Source organism: Astatotilapia calliptera, chromosome 8 (assembly GCF_964374335.1).
Source record: "Astatotilapia calliptera chromosome 8, fAstCal68.1, whole genome shotgun sequence".
NCBI classification, from domain to species: Eukaryota; Metazoa; Chordata; class Actinopteri; order Cichliformes; family Cichlidae; genus Astatotilapia; species Astatotilapia calliptera.
In genome coordinates, this window is record NC_137429.1 from 7,565,836 (window position 1) to 7,587,708 (window position 21,873).

General features: G+C 40.7%; 1 protein-coding gene and 1 long non-coding RNA gene across 2 annotated transcripts; one reads left to right on the top strand and one right to left on the bottom strand.

The window, feature by feature from the left end:
• Positions 1–1,242: 1,242 nt before the first annotated feature.
• On the bottom strand, positions 1,243–20,594 carry cdc42ep4b (CDC42 effector protein (Rho GTPase binding) 4b). Its single transcript, XM_026178227.2, has 2 exons — positions 20,370–20,594; positions 1,243–3,236 (listed from the first exon to the last, which is right to left on the bottom strand). The coding sequence occupies exon 2, from the start codon at positions 3,069–3,071 to the stop codon at positions 2,067–2,069; it is 1,005 nt and encodes a 334-aa protein (XP_026034012.1). The 5' UTR covers positions 3,072–3,236; positions 20,370–20,594; the 3' UTR covers positions 1,243–2,066.
• Positions 18,965–20,978, top strand: LOC145430370 (uncharacterized). The gene is made up of 2 exons (XR_013910910.1): positions 18,965–19,280; positions 20,043–20,978. It is a non-coding gene; the product is annotated as an uncharacterized LOC145430370 (long non-coding RNA).
• The last annotated feature ends 895 nt before the right edge of the window (positions 20,979–21,873 follow it).

A 21,873-nucleotide genomic window follows, 5' to 3' on the forward strand; every position in this document is an offset into this window, starting at 1 on the left:
AGTATTGTAGAAATTCATTTCACCGAAACAATAACGTGGCGCACAGTGTGACGCATGCACCAGTTTATTGTATTTCCAGACTTGCTTTCGGCACAATTTACAGTGCACGCTACTCTGTTTTTTGTCAGACTTGAAATAGCCGAAATACCTTCACACTACGGAACTTCTATGGCTCTTCCGTTCGACAATCTCTCCGGCATTGGAACCATCATCTGTTTTCTCTTCGGTCACGCTCGGTTGATTTTTCTAGTCGGCACACTCATTTCCTCCATTACGCGCTGGCTCCATTACCCGCTGGCTGCTTCCCAAACAAACACACGTGCGGCTTGGCACTTGTTCTGTACGTAACAAGTCACGCGACGTGATGCTGCGGCTGTGATTGGTTCGGCTCTGCGCTACTTAATTTGGATTGGCTGACCTTTTTTTTTTTTTTTTTTTAAGAGGACAAGAGCGGCGAGGTCTATCGCGATAGCTTAATTTCTCTATCGAGTAAAAGTTATATCGCGATACATATCGTTATCGTTCTATCGCCCAGCTCTAGCTGAAAGTAATCTGGAGTAGCCTACCGAGTGAAACCAACTAAACACAAAAAAAGCCAAAGGGAAACAGCCCACCTATCTGTTTCTGGAGCAGTTCCAGCTGGTCGGGGGCCAATATTCTTGCACATTTAATGAGTAGACTGGGAGAAGCCAGATGATTGGTTGATTTAATCATCTGTTCCTACTATGTGATTCTGGTTGGGTAAAGGAGTTGAGTATTATCACCTTTGGGTCCACTTTGGGAAGTAAATATCCTTCTCATTGCTCAGAGACATACCTGATGCCCATCTGTTAAGTAGCAGTCCTCTAATAACACTTTAAACATGCTACATCCTTTCTCTGCTCTCAGAGACAAGCCTGGACACATGTACAGAGAGAGGGAATGCTTTTGACAGAAGCATAAATGCTTAAATGTAATTATATGGTGGCAACTCCCTTCACAAATGTCTTACATCTTTCCACTGACCTGCTAATCCTACTTCAGCTAAGAAGCGGAATGAGAGGCATGACAGACACACATATTTTACCACAATCACAATTCCTGTCTTGCTTTTTTTTTTTTTTTTTTAAAGTACAAGACACATAACACTTACAAAAGGCCTCTTTTTGACAATTCACAGTTTTTCTGTATTTAAAAAAAAAAATCTTTCACCAACTCTGATTTTGTAAAAGACATTTCCCTGTAATGAACATGGGATCAGGAGTGATTTAAGACAATTTATTGCCTACTTAAGGCCAGTATTTAAGTGCAATTCAGCCAACCTCTAACAAAGAAGATGGTTCTGTCTTTAGTACCCATAAGAAATTATGATATCTGGAAAAAACAACAACACAATTTTAAGACTAAGGAGTGCACATTAAGAATGATCCATCCCTTATGACAACAAATTAATAAATATTACAGCTGTCTGTGAATTTAAAGAATGCAGATATTCCCAATGAAAAATGGAAACAAAATAATAATCTACCCAACTCAAAACAGCAGCAGGCTGCTGTATACTAACTCCCAGATACTGCAGATACAATAAAGTAGAAAATAGCATAAATCAACTGTTAAACTCTTAAAAAGGCATAACTTTTTCTGTTTAGTGTCTATGCCAAAATAGTGTCATTGGCAAATAAAACCCCATATTCACTCACACACACTGGGATTCTAACGCCATCTTGGTTTCACTCTTCATCCTTTCCCTACATCCTTCCACAGAATCCATACCACACATCCACATTACCCAATCTCACTGTCATCTCTTCTCTCTTCTTAAAATGATATGTCTGTGATATTATTTACTAATGGTTTGCAATTGCTTCTTCTTGGTTAAGGGTTTAAATGTGGTAAACAATACTTTTTTGGGAAAACTGAGACTTTACCAGTAATATGAGTAAACCCAAACACTTCAAAAAGGGCCACTTTGTGAGCCAGTCAGTCTGCACTGTAGCGTGCATTTAGCCCACCCTAGCTACAGCATGGTGAAAAAGCCTTATTTATCATGTTTACAGTCCTTTTCAACTGTTCTTGGCAGCTAATGTCTAAACTCTAATCTCATCGTCATCATCCTCGTCCATGAAGGTGAAATCTCTCTCTCCTTCTCCCCCACGTGGGGAACTGTACTTTGCACTGTCCGTGTCACCGTCATGGAGGCGGTAGTTAGGTTTCTCCTCAGAACCAGAGCTGGACACAGAGCAGCTATCCATATTGTGGTGGTTGTTCTTGGTTTGTAGCTCAGGGGTGTAGGGATCCACCATGGCTTTTTGCTGGTACATGCTGCGAGGAGGCCTTGCAGGGGCTCGCTCTTCTGCATCGTCATCATCTATGTGGGGAATGAGGGACGGCGAAGCATGGCCCTCGCTTCCCTTGCCTTCCTCGTAGCCAAGGTCATCCTCCTCCCAACCTTTCTTTTCCATCACGCTCAAGATGTCCCCGAGCATCGAAGGGCCCAGGTCAATGTGGAAGGACATTATAGACTCTGCGTGCTTCATCCCACCTCCCTTAGGCATGGATGGAGGCAAATCTGTAGGTTCGCCAAAATCCCGTTCCTCAAGCTCTGGATCAAGGGCTGCCATAGCTGCTGCTCCATTTAACGGCTTGCTTTCGATCTCATTCACCTTCTTCATTGGGCTTGAGGAAACGCTCTTTGGCAGTTGGATACCTCTGTTAGTACCCTCGTCGTTCAGGTACGGCAGGGATATGGCAGTCTTCACAAACTGAGAGGAGCCGGCAGAAGGTGCCATCGCATTGTACTCACACTTGTCCGCCCGATTTACAGACTGAGATCGCTTGCTGTTTCTGAAGGTACGGGACAGAAGCCCGGGCTTGGAACTTGGTGAGCCTTGCTTTTTGTCTGGCTCCCTGGGAGGTTCTCCTGAACGGGTGCTGAGAAATGAGGTGTCCCCAAAGGCATCGCCCCCTCGGCCCACGTGCATGGTGTGACGGAAGTCCCCCAACGGAGCACTGATCATCTCTGCGGTCAGGTCAGCCCGAGACCTCCGCTTTGACTGATTGGAGTTGCTGACCAGTTGCTTAAGAATGGGCATGATGGCAGTCTTTTAGTAACGATCCACAGGTAAAATTTAAATTAGGATCTGAAGGTGGTCAGGAGAGTTCCTTTCAAAGTTTTTAGCAATTGTAAGGGATGTTGTCAAAGCACATATAACTTCAGGTGTTTGAGTAGAGCCATTCTGGTCCTTGGTTGAAAAAGCCTGTGGTGAAGAAGAAGAAGGAGAATACAGAGCATTAAAACCACATCAGTAGTTCTGTAAACTAAATGTAGCTCTGCAACATGGCAGGCAAAGTGAAAACAAGTAATAAAAAAAAAATAGATTCCATTAAACTGAGATAAAAATGTAACATTCTGCTTTGAAGAATTCTTTCTATTCATTTCTCATTACTCACTATTGCATAAAACGCTCTTTTCTGATCTCCATCAAGCATGGAAAGTTTGGTAGCCAGGGCTTCAAAATGAAGGCTCACTTGAGTGGTTCTAAACTCTAAAAGGTTTTCTGTGCAGAAGACTGTAAGGGTGTTATGCAATCGTGAAAAGGCTCTCTTGTACAAAGTTCAAAGCACCCTCACCTTACTCCAACCCAGTCACAATAGCCCCTGTGAAGTTCTACCATGGTAAACTTCATTCCTATTCAAATTAGTTCGATTCATCTGATACATTTTTGAGCTTTTTCTAAAAGTCTAGGGCTGCTGTTGTGATCCGTTTTTCATGGGCTGCAGTGCCTGCCATCACTGCTGTGCTTTAGTTCCCATTTAGGCCCCTGCCTGTTACATAACCAGCAAGACACAGGATACTGTGAGCTAGAGCAGTTGAAGCTGGCAGAAATAAAAGAAAGAAGAAAAAAAAGAAAAAAAAAAGACTGAAGAGGAACAACATCTCTTCAGCATGGATCGACTTACAGCACAGCTCAGAAAACTCCAGACCGACTACATTTTGCTCTCACCCTCCCCTGTCTTCAAGAGATAAATAGTTTCCAAAAACTGCTTTTTATGTTATTCTCTTTTTGGGTGGAATTTGTCTTTTTAAACCCCGTAGGCAACACTTGAACACTTCACGCAGTGTACTTTGTTCCGTATTAATCTGTTTTTCATATAACATATATCAGCAACTTCTATTACATTTGTCTATAAAGCTTTGGTGAAAAGTAGCAGATTAAAAGGTTTTGAAACCCCCTTTGGAAAGCAGAATGATTCTTTCACAGGTCAGTTTGATCTTTTCCATGCCAAATGACTATACAACTAATTTTAATCCTTAGACCAAACTGACCTTAAACCACTTAAACCTTGAAACATGATCTTAGAACAGAAATGCAGTGGAAAAGAGGTTTAAACACCCACTTATGTGCTAGCTACAGTCTACTAGCTCCATGTGTTTCTGACATTAACAATGGCTTCAATTGTTTAAGCCAGACAGAAATACCATTACTCTCAGTGTTTTCAAACTCACGCTGAAGCCCACACTCTAGGGCTGCATGCGTATCCCCCATGAATGAAAGGGGGCTTCACTCAACAATATTCCAAAGAAACGTCACCCATGAAAACATTTGCATCTCTGACAAGAACCCATTCAATTGGAAAGGGAACTGATGCACTAGAGGGAACAGAGGGGGGCTTGATAAATGATAAAAGCTAGTGCTCTTCTTTTTTTTTTTGCTCTTCTTTCAAAAGACAGATCATCCCCAAAGAGTACTAAATTCTATCCACTGCCACATTTTTATCTTCCATATTCACCACCTTCATTCAAGATTTCTTCAGTAGTTCTGGTGCTAATGGAAGAGACACATTGTTCTCACAGTGGTTGAACAAAGACCAAATGTAATAAGGATAGTACTCCAAAGGCTTATTTTCTTGTTCTGTTGAAAAAGCTATTTGAGTTCAAGCTCACACCCATATACGTGACAACTGGAAAGAGCTTACTGTTACTAAAGCTATTTACGCCACAACTGGGTGCCAAATTACAAGATTATAGCTTAAAGCAAACAAACACCACCAATATCCTCCGGAGCGGAGGCACTGTTATTAAATTAATGTAGTATGATCCATCATTGGGTAAACCCTTTATTATTTCATGCATTGTGCAGTTGCCCCATTAGTATCTGCTGCACAAAAGATTGCTGAATGTGTGGGTGACCGCTAAAGACAACTCATCATCTTACATGTTCCTCCCTGGTGCACAAAGTTTTGTATTTCTCTATGGCAACGTCAGAGCTGAGCGCTGGCTACTAAGTGGGCTTCCTGTCTCTAAGCTGACCAGAAACGGCGAGAAAGATTTTATCCCCTACATGGAGAGATCAACTCATTCAGATGGATTAACCCTTCCCGGTGACCACATGCCAGGCAATAAGACAAAGTTCACAGTGCAATAGCTGAGGGGCGGAAGCTTTTGATGTGCCATGTGACTCGAAGACATTCAACCTCAGCATAAAAGATGTCACTGAGTTCTCGAATATCAAAAGGTGCAAACCTCACACCTTAAGTCATTCTAGGAAATGGCCCATTTTATGCCTTGGGGAGCCCCTTGGTCTTTGATGAGGAATAGTTTCAAAACCCCGCAGGGTCATCAAGACCCCATTATTGTGGCTGTGACAAAAAAAATGAAGCATGACCTGCCTGGAGTCCTGTCATATTCAGTTTTAGCCTTTCAGTACTTTGTAAAAAAATACATTATGAGAAATGACACAGTCATTTTCACCATTCAGTTTCAAAATAACACTCCAGAATGGTTCAATGCTCTCCATATGAAACGGTGACAGTGTTAAATGTTCTTTTACACAGAAAAGGGATGTTTCTTCTTTGTTTTTTTAGTTCTCAGGGGAAATTTGTCCATGCTGTCATCAGTTATATGTACATTTAATGCTTAGATTGTTAAAGTCATTGGCAGCATGACTATCAGCACTATAAAAAGTTATTTTGGAAAAGCAAACAGATTCAAGGACTCATTTTCATTCACATCAGTAGAGTGTATTTGAAGAGGAAATGGTGACCTTTTAGATAGATTTCATTGCACAATAGGCGAGCGGGAGTATCTTATTGTTTGGTTTTCTGTTTCTAGGTGACCCTTTGTTCTTCTCATTTTATTACTGTTACTAGCTAGATGAAAGAAATGGAAGTATGGGGCTTAACTACAACTCCGTCTAGACATCTAAATAGAAAATAATTTAAACACAAAAACGCTGTTAAACCCGAGCATTTACTCATACATTGTGTTGAAAAGGAATTGGTTGATCAGTGATTCCAGTTTGACCTGACACTTGACACTCCCAGCCCAGCTGGGGGCAAAATTCCATTTTAGCTCTTTTTCACACAGAAGATCATATTCCTATTGGATAGCTACTGATGCAACACAAAGAAGGCTTATACAACTTTGTGTCAGAGCACTCAGTGTGCCTAAAAATATGAAGATATTGTTAGTTTGCTTCAGTTGAGAATCGGTTTTTGTTTTTTGTGCCAGTCAGTGACAAAGCCTTTATGTAATGGAGTCCCACATGGCACTAGCTTGAACTGAGACAAGTGGTGACAGGGCCATGAATGATTAAGAGCATTTTATGTCGCCAGCAGAATGTGATGTGGGCAGAATGACATCACAACAGCCAACATGCTCATCAGCGCTCAGCGTAACGCTTGTAATCCTTAGGATCACAGGCGCCCTGCAGTCCTCGGCTATCCTGTGTCACTTTCTCTCCTTCCACTCAACAAAGAGGGGAAAGAGGCTTTGGCTGCTCATCCAATAACAACTTGGCTACTGTCATGTTAAACCAACCGGCATGCAGACTATATAAGAGTTTCTGTTTTTATCTTTGGCTCCATTTAAATTTTTTAAAGTGAGATGGAGAAACAGTCTATCCTTTTTTCACGAGGTGGAGGAGGCCTTCATGCAAATATTACAAAGAGTCAGGTGAAGGGTAAATTCAAACCTTGTTATTTTTAATACTAGAATAACGAGCATATATTTAAGCACATAATGCACTGCCTAAGCTGTCTCTGCAATAAGAAAACTTCTGCTTGTTTTAACCTTGAACTACCCAGAGTCGTCTCTATAGTTCATTCCCACTGTCAGTGTCATTGATATGCAAATGAATATTCAAGTTAGCCAACGCCATCTATGACACTGCTAATCAGTTAATCAATGGAGCTGCATAACAATGGAACGTTCTTAACTCAAAGTGACAAAGAAGATTGGGAAATTTCATTAGCACTTATTCTGGCAGGCTCTAACCTTCACACCAAACATCTGATTCCCACGGGTGAAGATGATTCCCACGGGTGGGGTGGGGGGGTGGGGGGGGGGGGGGGGGGGGCGCGTGGGGGTAAAAAAAAAAAAAAAAAAAAAAGCACTGAAATAGCAAAAAGTTATAGAGAAGAACGACTGTTGAAAGGTGAAACAGATCACATTGCTGAAGGAGTTAAAAATAATACATTCAATTATTTATCTTATTTTACAGCAATTTGAATTTGTATTAATGTGAGTTCTGTGGTTATGTTCAAAAATGTTTTTGTAACATGTAAGAGAAATAAAAATACTATTAAATATGGTGCAAAAACTAAAGGATTAGGAGAACTCATGAACTATGTATGAGTCTGATTTCGACTCACATCATGTAACTGCAGCTCATTAGCAAAGCCTCCCTCTGACTTCACGGTGCTTTTTCATGTGCCTCAAAGTTTCCTCCAAGCAAATCTACTTACTTGCCTTAACTCACCACACAGATAATAAATAATAAATATAAATATGCCGTTTGTTTTGGCCTTGCTTGGCTTGCTCCGCCTGCAAACAGCACCCAAAAACTAAATCAGAACTGCATCTAAAAAAATAAATAAATAAATAAAATAAAAAAACACAACATCTGACTAACACCATAAGACAGTAATGAAAGACTTTTGACGTGATTTTCTACAATTGCATGCTCTGCTACAGACAAATAAAAACAATAAACTATCATTTGCTTCTTTGCTTATTTGTTACTGCCTGACACATAAGGAACCTGTTCTTCCTGTTTAACTTCATTTATAGTTACCTAGCTCTAAGGCAAGCCTTGCATGATAAACAGCAAAAGTATCCTGAGCAGAAACATGCAGAATGTTATGACACTAATGGCCTCACCTCTCAACAGTAAAGGATATACATACTTAACACAGGTGAAACTGACTTGTACAAAGTATGATTACATGGTGAATGGATCCCACTAATATAAGCACGTCTAGAACACGCTCTACCCGCTTATTTGCAAGTCTCACTGCATTTTTCAGAGAGAAAACAGGGAAGCAATGAGAGTCAAATTTATCCAGCCAGTTCTTTTTTACTGAAGAGTCTGCAATGGCATTCCACTTCTAACACGCAGGTTCTAGGCAGAGCTGTGCAGACGCACGTCTGCAAGTTGTCACTAGTAAATTTGTAACATAAGCTATTCTTGTTGATCACTAAGTGTTCTCTCGGCTGATGAAAAGACAAAAGTTAGAATATACAAAAAGTCTTTGCATTGAAGTAAAACAGACTGATAAGTGTTAAAAACATTAAAGTGAAACACAGCATCACCATTGCAGGGTGACACGCTATTGAGATTTTTAGATAAATACAAGCAAATGTCTCTGTAGTCTCTGCGCTGGTTGAATTCCCATAATCTTTTTTCGGTGTAGCCACAGAGCTATGCTTTACTGATCCCAAGGGATATGAAGTGAAAATAAAGCAGTTTTTTTCACATGAACTCCAAGAAAAGTTGAGAGAATCACTTCAGGACAATGTCTGAAGTAGGGCTGTCACGATTAAGTCGACTATCAAAATCGTTGACGACTGATTTAATAGTCGACGCATCGTTTGAAGCTTTGTAAGATCACAAAAGACGCAGGAATAAAGTAGTAGGATTTAAGAGTGTAATAATGGACTGAAACAGAAGATGGCAGCACTGCATGTACAAGGATGCCAGCTGCCGTTAAACCCCGAAGAAGAAGAAGCTTTGTCCCAGAATTCATAGCACAGCCCAGCTCAGTTTCCAACAATGGCGGCAGCTAGTTAGTTTTAATATTAACTCTTATTATTCTTTTTGGGTCACAAAATAAACGTTTAACATATTTTCAGGCGAGAATGTAGCTGTGTAAACCTCAAATATCTGCTCAGTTTATCAAGACATCACATATTTTCAAAAGCGCTCCGACGTTTTCGGAGACATCTGTTACCCACTAGCTCGATAGCGAGCCGGGGTCAAGGCTCACTGAGAACACTGGACTCCCGGCAAATCGTTTTCAAACCCACCGCCGTCTTTCGCTACTCAGGTTAAACATATAAGTCACTTAGATAACTTCAAAATGTTATTGTTTGGCTTTTTTCAGTGTTTTATTTGTTCCTGAGTAAATCGGTTTGGCTGAGATTAAATTATAGTTTTTACACAGCTGAATAAACGTCAAGCAGAAAACTGATTATCAGAAGTGTGAGATGCTCGAGAATATACTCCGGTGTCCTGTTATATTTTAGATAGCAAGGAGTTTATTAAACTTCACCGAAACAATCTGTAAATTTCATTAAAGTTTAATAAACTATCATCTTGTCTTTATTTTTAGTTAGCACATATCTTAAACACTTACAAGCTGTAAGCTAATGATAGTTATATAAGAGCAGATGCTGCTGGTGCAATAAGCTGTACGTTTTACGTCCAATGGATGATGATCTGATTAGTCGACTAATGGCAAAAATAATCAGTGACTAGTCTACTATCAAAATAATCGTTTGTGGCAGCCCTAGTCTGAAGTAAGGAGAAGGTCCACTTGAGACACCCCGTCACTAGAGGAAATACTTTGTAGGGTTTAGACATTTGTGCTGCGTGGGTAGAGCATGCAGACGGCAGGACGCACTGTATGACACCAGCGTACTCGCTGTGAATTCACTGGAATGTGTCAGTGTCACATGCCTGCTACTGGACATCCAGAGCTTGAAGGTTTAAGACCCTTCTGACTTTACTGAATATTTGTATTCCCACACGTATCTCCGATGGGCAATGTCTTAGAAAGTTCAGGTCCAGACTGCATTTGGGAAAATTACTTAAGTTGAATTAATACGATTTATGCAGGGAAGGAAACATAACCAAGAGTTTACTGATGCTATTATGCTGACCTGTTTTCACTTAACTTATATTTTTATACGTTTTGAGTTGTGTATTTATTCCATGCCATATGGCGTGTGGTGGAAAAAGTTTGACAACCACAGTTTCAAACAATCATTGATGTATAGTTTCATCAAATTCCAGCCAGACAGACTTGTGCTGTTGAAAGACTGTCTTTGAATTAGGAAATGCTGTTTATTTGGCCTAAAATCCATACAATGGTCATAAATCACTTAATACTAACAAAGCCTTTTTTCAATAACAGCTCTTCTGTGCCGTTTCTAATGCATTGATTAGCAAAATGCTGTATGTACTTCAATGGGTTATGCTTACGTAATGCATTTCTACTGTACTGTAACAAATTACAGAACAAAGAAAGTCCTAAAGAATACCTTTGTTTTTATTTTAAAGGGTGTATGTGCAATAAACATGCATTGAGGTCATATAATATAGGGGGTGCTAGGTTTTGTCATGATATACACAGCAACCTTGTTAAGCTGTAATAAGAGAACAGAAGCAGAAATTGATATGAGGTATAGTTTGGTCAAGATTTACCAGAAGCCTAAAAGAAAGCAATTGTGCCAGTATCAAAATACAAATATGGTTTGTGCAATCTGAACTTGAGATTTAAGCAACACAACAGCTTAAAGATACTTGAAACCTGAAACAAGCAGACAATGGGCTTACACAGAGGTCAAAGATGAGTTGTTCAGGTCACTCCTGAAATGCTGAGTGCTTCATGTAAAAAGCCTTCAGGAGTTCAAACAACCAGGACACAAAGACATACCTACATCCGCATGACTGTTGCCAAAGTACCACCACCTGTGTGTGTGGAAACTGTGGAGTATCAGCCTCCAGGGCCCCACTGCCACCCAGGCAAAAACAAAAACACAAGAGGATTAAGAGCAGCCTTTTCAGCGTGAGCGAATAAAACCAGCATGTCTGGACTAGCCCTCTGCACTGCGACAGTTCCTTAGGGTGTATGGCACAACCTCCAGTTACGACCCCAACACTTCCTGTGACACAAACACCAAATGAATTTATTTTCAGTCTTTACAAATCCTGATATCCAGAAGCACAGGACAAACTTCCAAATGATTCTTTGTGTTTCCAGTCAAACTGGCCTTTTATAAATCTGTTATTCCTGCATGGCTGGACAAAGCAGCAAATACTGGGTGGGCTGCCATGCTGTGCCCCAGCCAAAGAGAGAAGAGAAAAAGGCTGGCTCATAATCAAACAGATAGATAATGAACATGCTCCTTGATTAAAAAATAAGCCTCTGCCCAAACAAGTCTACCGAGAGTTTGTTTTGAGGGGGAAAAAAATATATATATATACACCCCCCTCTTGGTGTATGAATAATATCTAGAGTAAAAATTAGAGGGAGTAAAGCCTTTCCCATGTGAAGCAATATTACCTCAGGGACTTGTGCAAAAAAGGGAAGGCACAGATGGATTCACTGAAGAGAAACACATCCTCAAAGGGCGGCGGAGGGTGTCACCACATTGGATTCACTCAGTCATGCCAGCGCAGTGACAGACGTTCTTTCACCGTGTCCTGCATGAAATGTACCCAAGCCCTCATTATGCCTACTGTGGATGGCTTGAACTATACTCTGTGTGCGTGTGTGTGTATGCGCACGTGAGCGTACATGTCTAATTAATCGCCAAAATCCTCCCCATCAGTCTCTAACAAATAGACAGCATTCACGCCTGGTACCAGAGGTCAGGATCTGAGCCAAGTGGTTGAATTAACTGTCCAATAGCTGCTGGATCGTGAAACGATGCAGAATTTCAACTGAGGATTGTTTTGTAGATGACAAAGAGGGAAAGTAATGCTTTGTTGTAACATTTGGCTTACACTATACTTAGAAAGTTTAAACAGCTTACATGCCGTATTGGCTGGTTGTTTTAAAAATGAGACCTTGGGGAAAACCCCAACAAAAATAAAAAAAATTGGCACTATATTAAAAAAGATAATCTAGTGCCAGACAGCCAAGCTCAACGCATATATCCGCACACACTCTCTGGTAAAAGCAGCACTAGGCCTCTCAATGGGACTGAAAGATAAGTGACCGTTTTCTGCTCTGCGTCAACTTATCAGCAGCTTGTGGCTTTTTTTTGTTACTTTTTTTTTTTTTTTTTTTTAAATCAGCAGCCTCCTTGCTAAACTCAAATACCCAAACTGACTATAAAGACCTTAAGCAGAGAGCCCTGACAAACAAGATGAGTTAATAAACCCCCATGGTGTTCACTTTAATGACACCGACTGCAGCAGGCTAAACACTCGCTGACCAAAGAGAACACCCAAGCCCGCAAACATAGTCACTTCAACCAGATAATAGCAATTCACAACAGCTGAGAAGCTGAAAAATGCCATAACAAGACAACAGAGATAAAAACTGGAACACGGTACACAGCTACTGCACTCCTGAAGCATATTGTAAGCTTAATTGCACCCTTCCTTGATTTACCTGCATCCACTGTGATTTTGTTAGTGCTGTGTGTAGATGTTGTGCTTGCTGTGAGTGAGCATGTGTTTAAGTTCTTACCAGAGTGACTCTTCAGGAATGTCCAACTAGCACACAAGGATAAATTACATCTCAGTTGCTCCTCAAGGGTTGGGCAATCGTCATAGCCAAAGCGCCCTATCATCATTCTACGTGACTGCCAATATAAATAAAGAGCTAAATAATGCATCAAGGTCATTTATTGGCAGTGTTGGGACTAACGCGTTATTAAATAACGCGTTACAGTAACTACATTATTATTGTGGTAACGAGCACGGTAACTAGTTATTATGCCAAAATCAGGAACGCGTTACTCGTTACTGGGATTTAGATAGGGTCGTTACTCGTTACTTCGTGTGGTGGCTATCGCGGAGCTTCCACAGATTCAGTAACATTAGCAAGTGGTGGAGGCCAGCAGGTGGATGAGGGAAAGGGGACGCAGAAGGAAAAGAGACCCGAGGCGGCCGCCGGTCCAAGTGTGAACTGCACTTCAGGTAAGAAGTTATGACCTGCAGTCTCTCTGGGTCAGATATGAACCAAGTTTAGGTGGAGTTTATTTTCGTTATTCTGACTTTTTCCGTACTGCGTGCTAGCTAGCATGACGGAGTTTCTATACAGCTGGGTGGGTGCTATGAAGTTAATGATGTTTAACTTTATTTTGTTCATAAGTTATTAGAGTTGCCAACCTTCCCGTCTGGTATTCAGAGAAAATATTACGCGTTTCTTATTGAGGTGAAAAGGAACAGTTTGTCCCGTAATTCAGCTACAATGAAAAAGACACAAAGCTGGAGTTACTCTGTGTCTTTGCTGCACAGCTGCCTCTTCTTCTTTCATTCTCTCCCCTCCCTCTCCCGTTTCTACTTCAATCATGAAACTGATCAATGATCAGCTGATCGGCTCTCTTGTTTGTTTATCGCTCACTTTGCGCAGAAAGAGGAAACCAGCGGATGTCGCGCTAAACAACAGCAGCACGTTTAAGCTTGATCAGCTGCTGTTAGAATTTATTTAATATTAATTTCTAGTATCAGCTGATGTTTGCTGGAGCCACAGCTGCAAAAAAGCTGCTGGTCATGATATGGTTTGGTTATCTGGTAAGAGGGAAACATGAAGATGAAACCAGGAGATGTCCTTACTGGATCATCAGAGCTGAACAGGTGATGGAGAAACAGGTTTACCTTTTAGGTGACATGAATGAGTTGAAGGGAAGTTATGAACTGTTTCTGAGAGACAAATAACCCCAGGATCCTTTTCTAAGCAGCTGACAGCTGGTAACTGTGCAGGGGCAGGTGTAGCAAAGTGTGGCCAGGGGGGCATGTAGGGCATTAATAGGGAAAGGGGGGCACAAAGAAATACTTTTCTTTCTTATTCTCATTTAAAATGTCTCGCTTTTAAAAAATAATTATCTGAATCTTACAACAAACGATTGATAGATTGATACATATATACCATCAAAACAGTGAACATCACTGTCACAACAGTGTTTGTTTTCATTCAAAGGCTTTATGATTTTTGCTATAATGGCGGCCAGTCTCTAGTCAAAATGCCCGGGATGATTTTTCTGTCCCAGTCCAGCTCTGTATGCAGCTCATCTGCAGTCTGGTGTTGCCTACATCTTCCTATTCAGAAGGCAGAATTTCCGAGTTCTGAGTACAATCGAAAGCACCACGACTGCAGTTTTTGTGTTGGATGTAAAAGGCGCACATGACGCTGTGACGTAGGCTAGAATCATGGCGGCGGTCAACAACGGTCCAGGCGTGGGATTTCTCTCGTGGAAATATGCACATTATCTTTTCCTTTCTATTGGTAGGTGGCACAGTGCACTTGTGGCAAGTAAGCAAGCTAGAAGACTGGCAAAGTTATGGAAGAAACACATTAACAAGAGAATTCTGAGTAAAACCAAAGTTACTTTCCCTAGTAACTAGTTACTTTGAAAGTAACGAGTAACTTGAAGTAACTGAGTTACTTTTGAGAGAAGTAACTAGTAATGTAACTAAGTTACTATTTTAAAGTAACTTACCCAACACTGTTTATTGGTAAGGTAACTGAGATAAATGATTAGTCAGTGCAATAATCTAATTAAATATAATTGGGAGTTGGGTCAGAACGAACTTGAGATTCAAGTTTAACAATTTAGGAAAAAAATCGTAACAATAAATTCTGTTTATCTATGAGCCAGACGAGAGAAGAGCCAAAACCTAAGAGCTTTCATGCATCACCACCTGATTTTCTCAGTAAAAACCTTTCAAGTATCATCGGTGTCATCTTACTGCAGTTCGTCTTTCTTTGATTTGGTTTTCTTAAAGACATTTGGCATACTACTTTGATTTGGCACTCAAATAACAACTTTGATTCCCTGGAAACTGGCAGCATAAAGTCTTAATTAGTAGAGTGCATACACTCAACCTGCTGTGGGTGTGAACAATAAGTTTAAAGTCCATCAGCCACTAAGTGTGAACTAACACAAATGTGTTCAAGAGTCTCACACATCCACATACAACCCCCACCCCCCAAAAACCCAAGTATATACACACATCTCACTAGCTCCCAGTTTGGATTTAGACAAACTGTATTTGTAACTGAGAAGCCAGCAAAGACACACAAAGCACAATGGAAAACAAAACAACAGAGAGGAAGGCGCGAACCAAACCCTTCTGGCACACCCAAAACCACACGCACATACCTATAAAGGGAAACAGACTAATGCAGGTAAGCTCACACAGGACGGGCCTCAAAGCTGATTCATGTAAACGACACTGAAACACATTCAGTTAAAACAAAGAGACAAAGGAACTTCGATCCTTATCAATTTAGGTATTGCAACTTCACCCTAGTCCATTCACAACACAGAACTGCTGACCTAGAAAAGGACCTCTATAAGCTCAGGCAGGAAATGTGTGATTCTCACAGGATTATCAGATATGCATGACAAGAACCCACAACAACTCATGTGACTGTTCCCATCTCCTGAACTGGTTTCCTTGCATGACTTTGTCATCTGGTAGTCACAGTGGTGACCAACATACTTCCTTTGTCCTTTTAGTATGCTTAAGGCCAAAACCACCTGTTTCTGTGGTCACTCAATGCTGGAAAACAATGATGGCTCATTGGAGTGTAAAAAAGGCCAATGACAAAAACTGCCAGCTGCACACCACCAGTTACTGTGTTTTTATTTTTGGTTTGTTTTTCTACACTATATTATCCAAGTCTACAAGAGTCGGCACATATGGTGCAGAAATACATCCTATTAATTGCAATACTGTGTCAGTAATTAAGGGTAAGTAAAAGGACGTAATACAATCATAACTGTTTAATGATCAACTCTGTATTGCATGAAAGCTTCCACTGTTGCCAGTACAGCTGAAAGAGCTGATGTAGTTTACACACATTTCTATTCAACTCTATGCCTGTTACTAGCATACTACCAGGTCCTGATCACCAACTCTGATGAGGAGGTCCTCATCATGAGCTTTAATCCTGGATCAGCAAAACTCAACAGGCCCCAGTAACAATGCAATTCTGGGGAGTTCTATATATATTAAACTATGTGTCAGCAGCAGTGCACTGGTTGCTACTGAAAGAGCTAACAAAGCATGGAGGAAGCTAACAGGAGCCAACAGGTTGGTAGTTTAGTATATGATCCAAGCCTATGTCAACAGTCCGTCGGCCGACATGGACAGTGATAACAGAGGGTGTTTTTTTGTTTTGTTTTTACAATGGCATGAGAAAGAGGAGCTCTCATGGAAAACCTGTGCAAACACAGGGAGAATACCCAACCTCCGTATGAACCTAGGACCCATTTGTTGTAAGGAACAGAGCTAACCACTGAACCACCATCTGATAAGACTTCTTATCTGTTACTTCATCCATTTGAGAAGGTATACTCAATGTGAAACAGAGACCATGAATTACAGAAAGATGCAGTAAAGACTTTTATTTTGAGCGGAACTATGACAAAAGCAAATAAATTAGCTAAATAATCATTCCATTTATGGTCTAGGTCCTGTTGATAGATTTTTAAAAAAAGACCATTAAAAAAACATTTTTGCTACATTTTAAATTTAAATTTGAAGTTAGGAAAGTAATCTTTCAATTGACCCTCATGCTGTCTTAGACATAAAGCAAAACTCCCAGTCCTTTCCTCTCAGTAAGGAAAAGCTTTATTAATCTAACACTGGTGCTGGATCAGTACCCTGTATTGGCAGCCAAGGTACCCATACCAGTGTGTAACTGGAAGAAAAATAATTACCTTGTTTAAAAGTTGCTGCAACACATCTTGCAAAGTAGATTTGTGTAACCACACTGGTCCAACAACAGGATTTTGGATTATGTGATTTGGACACGCCAATCACCCTGATGTTGGGTATTGTTTTGTTATCTTCTTCAACATAACTGAAACCAAAGAGGGTGTTCTGAAACTTTGCAACATGGGATCGAGTCAAGCCGGCCACATTCAGCAGTTTTGAAATGCCTTGCGTCACGCGTGCCAATTTTCCAGACTGGTTTCACAGTTTAAACAATTGAGTTTAAGACATCAACAGTGACAGGTGATGCAAAAACGAGATCATACTGTGCCAAAACATACAGTACTACTGCGTGACAGATTTTGAAATCTACTCTATGCTGTCAGCCTGTTGTTGGGAGAGGACAAAATGACTTTAGTGTTTAGCAACGCAAAGTAAAACGTTTTTCCCGTTGAACTGGTTAGGTTACATTGATAACCAAAAAAAAGGCATAGGCATGGTGATGGGGTGTCAGGTGCATAGGGGCTGTTTCGAAAGAAAAGAGAGCACACTCTTCTTCTGAGAAAAGATATGTCATGTGAAATGAAATGACAAAAAAAACAAAACTGTTGTATCACTGTTTCAGGTTAGTTCAAGTTGCTAAATGTTTATGCAATTATTTCTAGAACATTGATGCTACAAAATATGTCTACATGTCCAAGTTTCTATGTGAACAATTTCGTACTTTTTCCCTCTAATTTGCCATCAAATAAGACAATGATGGTCTCTGATGAATTTGTTTTTTCTTTTCTGACATTCAGAGTTAACTATAATTTGCAAAAACCTGAAGACACTGATAAAATATTAAACTGTTGCTTTTCATATCAAGTCTGTTCAAAGGTTAAGTCAAACATCCTCAGCATGACTGCTCTTCAAAGACCTCATTGCTTTCTTTGCAGGTGGGGTGAATCCTGTAATTGTCTGAGACAAAGCAACTTTCCTTGGGGAGTTCAACATAACCAGAAAGAACAGCTTAAAAAATGTGCACATGCGTCACTCGTGAAATGATTCAGACTTTGCAGAAATGATCAGGCCTCCATAGTTTCAAAGCTCTGGAGGGCTTTTTTTCAATGTAAATCCAAAAGGTATTAATTCACACGAATAACTCAATAATGACCTTTTGCTTGCTGCAAATTGCCCTCTTTGAGCCAAATGTCAAGACATTCTCTCATCATTACCTGTCAGTCTCCCATGGAGCTTGGAATAAAGGTAGATGAGCAAACAATTTACAAGGCCATTTCCTAAGGCATGGGAATATTACTCCAAGTTGTCACATCTGACTCCGGTTAACCAATTTATATTTATCGCCTAATAAAAACAAAAAGAAAAATGTTTCTGCTCTTACATTAAACCGTCACGTAGTATGAAACCCAGACACACAAATAAAACAGAAAGTCTATAAGGAAATGAGGTGCCCTCAGTTTTTACTAACTACACAAAAACTGCCTGAAGTAAATGTTTTCATGTACATGAGTCTAAATGCACGTCCACAACCTCTACTACTGCACACCCTCTTTCTAATATAAAACTGTAATGACCTCACCACAGCCAAGAGTTGGGAAAGTAGCCAGCTTCCTCAAAACGCAGCAGGAGTATCCTCCAGAGGAAACTCAAAGAGCCTCCATAGCAAAAAAAAAAAAAAAAAAAAAAAAAGCACAGTCAGAGATGACACATACTCTCCCTCCCCTACTGGCTGTGCAGTGGACACAATAGATCTCGATGGTGAGATATCTGCCTGGCAGCCCTGGAGAAGACATCCACTAAGGAGCTGAAAGGCCTGAAGTGTGTGCAGTAATGCAGCACTGTTGTCACTGGAAAGAAGACAGAGAGACGCAAGAGGATGCCAGGAAAAAAAGAGTGGCAGCGCTGGCAGGATGGTGACAAGTCAGTGTCGGAGTTAAGACAAGATTTCTCTAGTCTAGTCTAGTTTTTTGCACTCGTCTAAGTTCTTTGATTTAGAGTTATCAGTGCAGAGTACGTAAATGATTCATCAAGCAAAATGACAAGAACAGACCAACCTTTGGGCTCTTGTTAACTACTGCTCTGTGTTTGTGTGTAGGACAAGGGCAATAGTCACACAAAGTCAACACCAGACCTGAACTCATCAGTCAACGCGTCCTTTCACTATTGTCCAGACCGACAGCTTAACAAGCGTGAAGAGCTGACGATGAGTGAGGAATAATGAAACAGAATGTTATAAAACGGACCTGCAGACTTTATGGACAGTGTAGTTAAAGTCGGGCACACACTATACAGCCTTCATTTAGAGCATGATGAATGAGGCCGGGCACGTATACAGCCACTGTGGCAACTCTTACAGCAAATTACTCAGTTCATCAGGCGGGATGATGACCATAAGAGGTAAGTGCCAAGTCTTTAACCACAAACAGGAAAAAACTCCCTAATGATCCAGGGAGGTGGACAAATATGCCTGCCAAAGATGGGGTGAAAATAGCTGTTTAGATTGTAGAGCTCTTGCTAGATTCCCAGAGATTTCACTGAGATCCAACAGCAGTGGTATTAATGTTACGTAATTCTCACTGAAGAGAACTGATGCTCATGCAACCATCTGCCCCTTGCTCTGATTAAATCATGACCCGTCCTGTAGCCAAATATAGTTATTTGGGACACTTTTCTTAGACTTTGCAACCTAGTTTTAACTCTGGGATATCTGCTGCTTCATTGAGTTAGTTGCTCTTATTTACAATATGAAAGGCCAGAGTTTGTGGGCACATTACCACAGAGGATCCCAAATGTGAAATACGTCACTCTCTGCAATGGTAAACCCAGCTAATTCCTTTCTTGAGTAGTTTTTGGGCCCAAAACAAGAAAAATATCCAACTTTAATAAGTCATACAAAACTGGATTTGAAAAAGAAAAAAAAACCTCAGGAGATCCCATGACTTTTAACGAAAGTTATTAGCTCAGCACAGCTTTTTGGCCATTATTCAAACTGAAAGCACAGCAAAGTCTATAGTGGCATAGGTCAAGAAAATGGTTCCATATCAGGCAGGATATTTGTAATTTTAAAAAAGCACCCTTTAGATTAACGTTGGCTCTTGAATATGTTTTAAACTCAGGTGGTTACTTTTATTGTATCTTTTTTGACCCTGTACTTCCCAGTCTTCCTCAGGCTGATGGAGGACACAGAGGACGCGAGAGAGCTCATTGTTTTGGCTCCATATGGGACACCGAGGAGCTCGATGAAACTGCCAGGCTCTGATTGTCCAGAAGCAGATGACATTCAAATGAGATGCAGATTTCACTCCGTTGGCTTTACTTCAACCTACGCCTCTTCCTCTGACCCCACAGAGTATTCTGGAAACTACACTCAACACACTGGCTACAACCCAAAGATGACTAAAAGTCGTCGCTCGTCATCAGAACAGCTCCTGGATACGTGTAATACAACAAAACATCACTCCTCAGGTTACCGCGAAGAAACGTTACCTTTTTCTTTAAGGTCCACGCGGTGGCGAAGTTTCAGACTATATCCCTCTCAACTTTCCGTAAACACCGCGAAGGGTGCGTTAGCACAAACTTAGTTATGAGTCCGTAGAAAGAGAAGCAAGAGAATTGTGGCAGGACGGTCCCTGTTCTGGTGCTCCCAACGTTCGTTTACTTTGCATCTGTGTGGCTCACAAAGCGGCCCTCCTCCTCCTCCTCCCCCTCCCCCTCCCCTCCCCTCCCGCGCTGGAGAGCACCACCTCCTGCTGCGGTTTAAAGGGCCAGAGCGCCATTTATCCACAACGCCTAACAATAGCTGGGACTTCAACTTGAGTATCCCAAGCCTGACCCAGTGAGTGGTAAAGGCTGTTCCCCAAGCTAGCTGACAGGGACTAGTTGCTGCGAAGTAAAACATTTGAACACTTAAGGGAGAAGCAACCACCGTCTGGCTTTTTGTACCGCACGGGCTACCTTAGAAATGAGGCTGGCAGGGGAAACTGGTTATAGCCAAACTCTGCTATGCCCAAATGCAACAGAATTTGCCTACTGGCACATCTAAACCATGATCTAAACACAGATAAAAATAATAAAATCTTGCTTGCTGTTATGAAACAAGGAAATCTGCTGTTCTGTAATGTTGCACCCATATTTAGCTCCATAAAATAACAGCTTTAAAAAAAAAAACGTATTAGACTCATTTATTTGTTATATATATGTAGATAAAATTCGCGTTTACAAATGCTTGTATATAGACTAGTAGTTAAAAGTGGACAGAACTTCATATATCATATACATACACTGAATCAATGTATCATCTAACTTGTGAAGAAGGTGAATAACAATGCACTAAAGGTCATGCTAATATGGTTAAATCAGTATGTTTTCTCACGTTAGCCTTTTAGCACCACATAAATGACTGCTATTGGTTTCAAACATGCTAAATTTCAGAAATGTGCACTTAGTGCAAGAGCACACAATTACAACAGGAGTTAATGTTCTTCTCTTTTCTAATTTGTAGTATTAGAACAAATGCACTGAAAAGTAGCCTATTACTATAATTAAAGGTCCAGGCACATTGATTTATATGATCACTATCTCATAATAGCCATGGAGGTAATTAGGTTAGACATAGTGCCCTTTTCTCCAATTATTCCTGACAATTTCCAGATTACATTAAAAATGGCCTTTAATTTCACACCCACAAAGCAAATTTACAATGTCTGATGTGTAAATCATCCAGGCCACATACAAATGAGCATGTGTGTGTGCATGGGTGTGGTTACAATAGTAAGCTGGGCCTCAGGTGTGAACTTTAATTCTCCACTGACGCCCACCTGTCTGTCAAAGCCTAATTTTCCCACCTGTAAATATCATTAGGGCTTATATTTCAACATGATGAGCCAATTAGTGGTGTATTGTTTTACGGCATACTCTGTTTAAGTCTGTCAGAACTTCAGCGAGGGTAGGCAGGAACATGACACTTTGATGGCAGGTTTCCCTGAAGCAG

Bases quoted from the DNA above. Each gene is read 5' to 3' on its own strand.
- cdc42ep4b (XM_026178227.2), bottom strand. From the start codon at position 3,071: ATGCCCATTCTTAAGCAACTGGTCAGCAACTCCAATCAGTCAAAGCGG.